The sequence below is a fragment of the Paramacrobiotus metropolitanus genome, unplaced genomic scaffold (genome assembly GCF_019649055.1).
Source record: "Paramacrobiotus metropolitanus isolate TYO unplaced genomic scaffold, Prichtersi_v1.0 Parri_scaffold0000131, whole genome shotgun sequence".
NCBI classification, from domain to species: Eukaryota; Metazoa; Tardigrada; class Eutardigrada; order Parachela; family Macrobiotidae; genus Paramacrobiotus; species Paramacrobiotus metropolitanus.
In genome coordinates, this window is record NW_026570351.1 from 2,734 (window position 1) to 11,638 (window position 8,905).

The 8,905-nt window shown below is 44.1% G+C and overlaps 2 protein-coding genes across 3 annotated transcripts; both read right to left on the reverse strand.

Annotated features, from left to right (window-relative positions):
• Positions 1–4,076: 4,076 nt before the first annotated feature.
• LOC129598876 (uncharacterized) lies at positions 4,077–6,334 on the reverse strand. Its single transcript, XM_055496961.1, has 5 exons — positions 5,880–6,334; positions 5,626–5,653; positions 5,406–5,542; positions 5,108–5,333; positions 4,077–4,861 (listed from the first exon to the last, which is right to left on the reverse strand). Exons 1-5 carry the CDS (start codon positions 6,125–6,127, stop codon positions 4,235–4,237), a joined length of 1,266 nt encoding a protein of 421 aa, XP_055352936.1. The 5' UTR covers positions 6,128–6,334; the 3' UTR covers positions 4,077–4,234.
• A 571-nt stretch (positions 6,335–6,905) lies between these two features.
• On the reverse strand, positions 6,906–8,696 carry LOC129598860 (uncharacterized). 2 transcript variants are annotated; one of them, XM_055496944.1, is made up of 3 exons: positions 8,452–8,696; positions 7,295–8,303; positions 6,906–7,053 (listed from the first exon to the last, which is right to left on the reverse strand). In XM_055496944.1, exons 1-2 carry the CDS (start codon positions 8,507–8,509, stop codon positions 7,324–7,326), a joined length of 1,038 nt encoding a protein of 345 aa, XP_055352919.1. In that variant the 5' UTR covers positions 8,510–8,696; the 3' UTR covers positions 6,906–7,053; positions 7,295–7,323. The 2 variants fall into 2 exon arrangements, with proteins under 2 accessions (XP_055352919.1, XP_055352918.1); XM_055496943.1 differs by lacking the exon at positions 6,906–7,053 and having other exon boundaries at positions 7,169–8,303.
• Positions 8,697–8,905: the final 209 nt, after the last annotated feature.

An 8,905-nucleotide genomic window follows, 5' to 3' on the forward strand; every position in this document is an offset into this window, starting at 1 on the left:
GGTGCAGTGCGTTATGGTATAACAATTCCCCTTTCCAATCTGACCGTAACTCAGAATTCTCTATCCATTCACGCCACTGTCGTGTACGCTAATTCGATTTATTAATTTAGACTTTCAGCACGCTATTCAACTGAGCAATTAATATTACAGAGGACAACATCATGAGTGTTGCTATGGCATACACTACAGTGGGCCACACAGAATCGTACATTGACATGCTGTCAACGCAGTGTGATGTGTACAAAGTAAAAGCCATTGGGGATTCGTTTATGGTCAGCAGCGCTTCCGCGCAGTTCCATAATTTATCTATACAGGTAGTATTACAGGTGGCCAGTGGTGTACGTACCGATGCGCATTGGCAAAGACCATGTCCACCGTATCGCCACCTTTGCAAGTACACTAATGCAGATGGAAACCGGATTGAATCCTGAACAGACTCTGTCCTTGAAGAGCGGCCTTCACTCCGGTCAGATATGAGCATCGGTTAGCACGAAGCAATCAAATAGGATATCTGATTGTAGGTGCCTGCGCGGCTAGTTTAATGGGACTTAAACGACCGCGTTACTGTTTGTACGAGTCTCTGTACATTTCTGCTTTTAATATTTTCTGATTTTTTGCAATGTATTCAGCCTTGGGACACAACAAATATGGCATCGATGACGATTATTTACATCGTCCAGCAAAATTGATGTAATTTTATGCAATCCTAAGATTTCTTATACATCGTGCCAGCCGTCAGATATAAGTTTTTCGGATCACAAGCTGTGCAAAACGGTCTCTGCATTTCAGTGTGCGCAACCGGAGCACAGAGTGGTTTATTATAGAGACTGGAAAGCGACTAGTAGTCAGTCTTTTAAGAGTCAAGTATTCGTTTATGAAGCAGTATGTAAATTACGTGGATTATCCTGACGTTGACGAAGAAGTTTCGAATGTTGTTGGTGGTTTGGCTGATATAATTGAGAGGTGCTATCCGTTGCGATCGAAAAGAGCTTCAAACAGCAGCGCACCTTGGATTAACAGTCACATCAGACGTTTAATAAAAAATAAAAATCTCGCATACAAAAGAAGAAAAATGTCGAAAAGTGCTTCCGAGTATGAAAGTAATAATCGACAGTTCAAAAATTTGAAACGAGATTTGTTTACTGCAATCAAGAACGCGAAACAGGAATATTTTGAAAAAAAATGCGCAAAATTCTAAAGCGATGTGGCGCAAAATTAATCGCTTGCGGGGAAAGAAAAACCAAAGCGGTAATGTGGGCGTGGATTTGAATACATTGAATACGCATTTTGCTACAATGGGGGAGCATGGTGAACGGCACCCCGTAGCTGTCATCCCAAAGGAGGCTGACACGGCGACTTTTGAATTCGGACCAGGTTACCCCGGACGGGGTGGTTGACATGTTCGGCAAAATTCTTACTAAGAGGATATGCGCGGGACCGAAAGGAATTCCCCATAGGCTCTTATCAGAAATTTTGCCCATACTTGTTGAACCCATGACCCATTTAATAAATCAGTGTTTCAAAAAAAGTATCTTTCCATCAATTTTTAAGATCGCGGATGTAATCGCATTGCATAAATGCACTCATCCGGCAACAGCGGATGAATTTCGGCCAATATCGCTTTTATGTAACTTGTCGAAATTATTTGAAAAATGTGCCCAATTGCAACTGAACAAATTTTTGAAGAACGAAGGCATTCTTGCACCGAACCAGTCTGGTTTTCGAAACGGCCATTCTTGCGAGACGCTACTGTTGAAAGTGACGGAGGCATGGAAAAAGGCGGTTGATAACAAACAATGCGTTGCAGTAGTTTTTCTTGACTTAAAGCGAGCTTTACCGTCAGTGTGCCACCTAACTATGCTGGAGAAACTTCGTGATATCGGAGCGAAAACTTCAGCGTTAACATGGTTTTATTCGTACCTGACCGGCCGCTCGCAACGCGTACACCATGGCAATAAATTTTCCTCTTGGGAAAACGTTATGGCCGGCGTTCCGCAAGGGTCCATACTTGGTCCTATTTTATTCACGATATATATCAACGAGCTTTTGAAATTGCGATTACTAAATGTCCAGTTAGAAAGTTTTGCTGACGACACCATCTGCTATGCAGTTGCTAACTCGAAAACAGAAGCAGCAAAAATACTAACGGATGCACTACCGGACATCTGTGACTGGCTAAAAGCTAACCGTTTATATGTCAATGAAAAAAAATCGAAATTATTGATGGTAAGTTCAGCTCGCAACTGCGAAAGTAACGTTAACGTATCGCTGAACGGTCATCAGTTGCAACCAGAAAAGTCAGTGAAACACCTTGGAGTGATGCTGGATGAACATCTCGGTTGGACTGACCATGTTAAAAAGGTCCAAAAGAGTGTTCGGTACGGCATATCACTGTTAAATCGTGTGAAAGTTGGCCTGCCAACATCCCAACGCATTGCGCTTTTCTATGCCTTTGTCCAGTCTCATCTGGACTACTGCTCTACAGTGTGGAGCGGGGCATCTGTGCGCTTGCGGGACAAATTGGCCGCCATGCATCGTAGCGGCCTGCGAGCGGCTGCAAACTACTCTGGAATATCCACGGAATCGTTCATGACCAAGCACGGGATCCTTTCTCTGTTCACAAGATGGAGACAAAACGAAGCGACGTGGTTGTACAAAATCATGCATCCGGAAAAATTCCATGTGCCGCAGTACATCAGCGAGATGGTGGAATTAAAAGAGGAAGTGAAACCGTACAATCTTCGGAAAGGAAACCGGACCATAATCAAGGCGAAAGCAAAGAAAAAAGTTGGCGAAACAACCTTGGCTTGGAAGCTTAATAAAATGTAGAAATTTTTCGTGGATTCTAATTTTTCTGATATTTTTAGTGTTCGATCTGTTAGTGCGTTTAAGCATGCGTTGCGCAGTGTAAATTTTGTTTAAGCGTGCTGGGAATTTCTCTGTGCAGTTACTGTTTGGCCAGGTTTAAAATCCCATGCTAGTATGTCACCCTAGCCGGAAATGGGCTACCTGCTCCACGAAGAAATAATAATAATAATGTGCAGTCACGGCTTACCTGGCCGCGTTCACGTGAGCGGCGACAGCCAATATCGACTGCAGGAATTAGCGCAGTTCACCCGGGAACTGCGAGGAATTGTTTGCATCAAAGGCAAATCCGAATTGGCCACACACTGGTTAAGTGTGTCGAAGACCACGCACAATTCAAACCTGCTTGATCAGCCTGCGACGACGTCCTCTGGTTCTGTCAACAATGTGCACGCTTGTTTCTGAAGTGTTATGTCACCACAAAAGAAATCCAGCTAGCGACAGTCCATGTAGCCCTCTGGAAATCTATTGAGCGTACCAGCATTACATGCCTGCTGCACCCATACGCGTATGTAACATGTACTGCAATTGTGGTGGCACATGTTTTGGCAATTAAAAGGTTCAAGCCCGATGCCTTTCAAGGTTTTAATGCATTAAACAAAGTTCAATCCTAGCTCTCATAGTTGCTGCTGTCTTTGTATTTGTAGCTGTTGTATTTATTGTCGTACTTGTTATCGTAGCTGTTGTAACTCGATTTGTAGCTGGACGCCTTGTAAGAGTCATAACCGTAGGATTGCTTGTTGTCGTACGAGTTGTAGTTGTATTCCTCCTTGTAGATGGGGTTGCATTAACTGTCGACCTACACAGGAAAATGGGGAAGCTTATTAAATAATTGTTAAAAAACCAAGTTCTTAATGTCCACTGCTAAAATTTAATAACGTAGAATTTCTCAATACCTAAAAGCAAACAGTTATGATTTTTCAGTTTACATTAGACTGATGTGCGTCGTTAAACGTCTCGCCCCTGTCGTCAATGGGGACAGGGTGCACGTTTGCGTACTAGCTACTTCCACGAGTAAGTGATGGACACCATGTGTTAAGTACACAGGCCGAAGTTGTACAAGTGCTTGGTAAATAGTACTTTGAAATGCCAGTAAGCCCTTTTTATCCCGTTACTTTGTCTGTGCGCTATAATTCATGAGTCATGGCTGCGCTACGCCTTTCTAAAATACTAGAGCGCATAGGAAACAATTGTTTACTACAAAAAGGCAGGTTACCCATCAAGGGCTAGGATCGCCATCTAGCGTGGGAATTTAAACATGGCTAAATCAATTTTCTTTTTGATTCACATGGAAAAAAAGAAACACTGTACACAGCTGTCCAAGGAAGAAACAATCGCAATGCTGTCAGGATGGTACACAGTACACACTTTACAGATGGCCGGTTTCGTCTGTCGAGGTCTCCGATTTGTGCACGCTGTCTCGATGAATACTCAAAAATGTTACGTCAGTGTCGCGGCGATTGGTTCTTGCGGTGTCTTCGTTCGGACTCCCGTCCAATCTCGCAGCACAACGGGAGATCGTCCACCGTCCAGCCAGATTTCTCCAGAAACTGGCCACTGTCGCCAGGAAATGCTTCAGAAACGTCCGGCTCATGCCGCAGTAGAGGATGAAATTCAGCGAATATTTCATGTAGGAGAACTGTAGGAAGAAGGCCACTAGCACGGCATACTGATGATCCGAGATGTGTATGCGGCACTGCCGCTCCAGTTTCGTCAGCAGATACCACGACATGTACGGAATGGTGGTGACAAAATACAAGATAACCGATGCTGTTAGGAGCCGCATTGTGATGCAGACAGTCACATCGTTATCCAGCGCACGCACCGTCAGCAGTCCATGCCGGCGTTTCACTCGTAAAACGAATTTGTGCGAGCTGACTGCAGGGAGCGGCTGGTTAGCGTTTTCGTGCGGGAACCCTGAATGGCGTCTCAACATAACTGCAGCGAAGACATTGGCCAATAAGATGACTGCAAAGGTCACCAATCCGCTAATGGTCTGTATTAAAAAAGCCAGTCATCAGCAATAAATTGTAAGTTGAAACTGTAGTACCTTGTGATAACCGTATAGTAAAAAATCAAATTGTGTAAAAAAAGAAAACGTGATCTACAGAGTATGTCACCTCTCTGGAATATTAAAATACGTGTAGTTTTTTTAATTTTTTATTGGTGCGTGACAACCAAAATGTCAGTGGATGCACTAGAAATTCCAATTCGTGAAATTTGTTTCGGGTATTTTCCTTACCATTCCCATGTACCAGACCTGCTTCCACTCGCGGATCCAGTCAGGTGGCGGTTTCAACCCATAATCGTGCGTGTAAGCAAATTCGATCAGCGGAAAAATGGAGCACATAACGGCGGGTGGTATCAGACATAAAACCGCTGCACGCGCCTTTGCTGTGCACACTGCTCGCGGTCGAAAAGGGTCCATCGCGTACAACAGTCGCGCTACGCTGAACAAGGCTAGCACCCTGCAAAACGCTGACATCGAGCTAGAGCATGTTAACACTGGTACATAGCGAAATGATATACTGCATAATTACCAATCAGAACATCCGCTGCCGACATTTCCCAGAAACTCACTGGTTACCAGCACAGCGCGGGTAGGTACGGAGGTGATGTTGAAATAGGCGCGGGATGGTAGAAGGTCATCGCCTGCGCTGCTGTAGCCGACGTAGACCTGTAAATTGATAGAATTGATATGAAATGACTGCGATATCAACCGTCGTGGTGGCCACCAAAGATCTCGGCTCATTTTCTTACTTGTAGCGACAGCACAATCCATCCCCACCTGGTTAAAAAAACAGTGTAATTATGTATTTGTTTAGATTGTTGTGTAAAATGTTGGAGTGAAAAACTGGAAATCTGTCGCGGTTCATGAAATTCATAATAAAACCAAGAAACGGCGCGCCAAGAGGAGCATATTTAATGCGCATGAATCGCCGGCACTGAGTTTGAACAGGATTACACTTGACTGTGAAACGGAGCATCTTCCTCTTCTGTTCTGTTGTACGTACATCGTGAGCAGGTCGAAGTAGGCAATAGCAGTGATGAACGTCGTCTGAAACGTGTGCATGCGGCCTAGCAACATAATGGTAAGAATATTTCCGACGGTGCAGATAAACAGCCAAATGGGATGTAATATGTATTCCGTGTATTTAAATCCCGTCGATTCCCAAACATACTGGAAATGCCGTTCGGGCCAAGGACAGTATGTCTCGTTGGCGCTGACATTCTCCATCCTGACTATCAACTGACTGGCCATCACATTGGCTTAGTAATATGTAATTACTTATATGCTGAACGACTCTGGGAAGTACGGAATACTACGGAGAATAAAATAATTGCAAATTAGAATTGAAGTTGGTTTGTAGGTAGAATCGGAATTGTCAAAGGAAAATCAATCCAATTGGCAGCTTTGAAAAACAGTTTGGCCGGGTATATCGAGAGATTTATCGGGCAAAGAAACCGCCAAACGTATGTACTATTTTTAGTATTTTATCAATTCAACATCTTTAGCACGCTTGGTACCAATTGCAAGTAATGTTGTGTCAAAGTTTGCGATTCCGCTTGAGGCGTATGACACATGTGGCCGAGAATTCAATATTTTTTTATCGCAAATAACCGTGGGCGACATCGGCAATCCGTGTCTGTTGAAGTAATTGTGTCATTCGGTTTGTTTTTGCAGCATTTACGGCTAATTGTAATTCTTAACCACTCGTCGCTATCCATTATTTTTATTGTAATTCAGTATATTAATTTTATACGTATATTTATGTCATATATATGCGGTTTTTATATGTACTTTAAAATCTGCTCTTTGAGCATCTACAATTTCATCAACAAGGTGATTAGCTCAATTTAGCTGGATGTCGTCCGGTCGTATACTATTTGCTGTTGCTGTATTATGAAATTTTCAAACAGAGGAGGAATAGCAACCGCCTTTCTGTTTTTGTATTTATTGCAATTCGTGAAATTTCTAAGTCGAAATAATAACTTTATTGACAGCTATAACACATGTCCTAAAATATCGTGTTGAAACGGATTAGACGAACAGTTAAACCTACATAAAAGATAAGGATTAAGTAAATAAGTACCATTAATTTTATTTCATACGTCTTAATGAGTATTTGCGTGTGCCGGCTGACCACATCCACTCCACTCAAGTAAAAGTGAGTAGAAGTTGTAAAACTGTAAAACAAATAACACATTTATGAATGGAGCAAGGCAGTGAAAGCAATGACAATAGAAGTACGGCAGTTGTAAAGTTATTATCGATGTCATATATAACAACTTGCTGACGGAATGCAAGAAGCGTTTTCATGCTGTATGATTGCACCAATAACTATCCCTCAATAATCAACAGTCAAACAATTTTGGGTCCTTACTCTATCGTTTACAATTTTTCACCAATTTTTAATTGGATAATTACCACGGTGATCGCAGACTTTATCCAGACCCTTAGCACTGGGACGCATCATAGCACGTAGAGTTGTACGAAAACTGGGTACCCACACGTATATTATCGTACGTCAGACTACGGGCACAATCCACACTGAGGACGTCATACTTGTCAACGTACGATGTCTTATAGCTTCCAATTGTGACTACTTGGCCTTTCTCCTTAACGGCTGTCAAGTGCGGCTTGCGCTGGAGGAAGTTGCGGAACCACGCGAACGAGCAGTCGCAGTGTACACGGCGTACAGCGTCAATCTCAGCTTGGCTGATTACTGGGAGGACCTCTTCACTGGAATCACCATCCTGTAACTGCTTAAATTCCGCACCCAGTCCGTCTTCAAAGGTGAGACTGTCCAGCCGCGGCAGATCCGTGAAGGTGTACACTTCTAACCGGGCGATGGTGGACGAGGACAAGTGGATCATTTGAACGTTGCGCATCCGGGAAAAATGCTCTTTTTCGATAACCAAATGCCGGCAGCCGTCCAGTTTCAGCGCTACCAGCCGCGGCAACATCCCGACAGCGTAGATCGTGGCCGTGATGTTCGGCGTGACGCAGCGTAGGACGGTCAGTTGAACTAACTGCTGACGAACTGGCTCGATGACGTCATGATGTACGGGGTTCTCCTGGGCGACGGTGTGATCTTCCAGCAGTAGGGTCACGGCGCGACCGGGGCTGATCCGGTGGACGTTGCTCGTAAGGCGGCCGGCGTCAGTGCGATCGCCCCTCAAACACTGCGCCTGGATATACGTCTTGGATATGGCGAATATTCCGCGCGGGTCGCTATCGCAATGGACTTGTGCTTGGACCGGGCTGCAGAGTGACGTCGCTCTGGTCCACAAAGCAAAGTAGGCCAGACATTCTTCTCGCGTCACATTATCCGTGCGGAAGGAGACATTCTCTGGCGCAGGTGAAGGTTCCGGCGGTGCAGTGGATGCGGTTGGTTGATTGCACTCGACTTCGAGTTTGCTGGACGGCTCTGCGTCTGTAAAGACGTAAAGGATTTTTTAATTGAAGAACGTTAAATGGAATCCACTATTTTCTCGTGTTCTGTGGCTTAGCTCGATTGGGAGGCTACAATACAATCCGGCACATTTCACGTAAAAAGATAGTAATAGGTTATACATACGCACCCACAAACGCTGCGCTCAACAGTATCGCGAAGGTAAGGAGGTAGGGCAGATGATTCATACTGCTTGTTAGATGGTTACCCTGGCGGCTGGCTATGAGGGAATTTCGACGTTCTGTATTGTCGGAAGTTTCGAAAGTGTTGCCGCGATGACAAGTCGGCAAATGAGCGAGAGTGTACACCGTATGGGTTATCCAGAAACCAGTTGCACTAAATGACTCCGCCGGCTTTTTAAGGTTCTTATACCTCAAGATCAGTTTAATCATTTCGATCGTTTTCGCAGCTATTTATTGTGTTTCCACTACTTTTGTGATCAGATGCTGTGGACGGCAAAATGGTGTTAACAAATACCCAGCCGTGCTCATATCGTTATCGGTTGTGGGTGTTAACTCCAAAATGATATCCACTGTATTGTGATTGCAGACGTTCAAAGTCAAACAAGCTAGAAGAAATGTGGC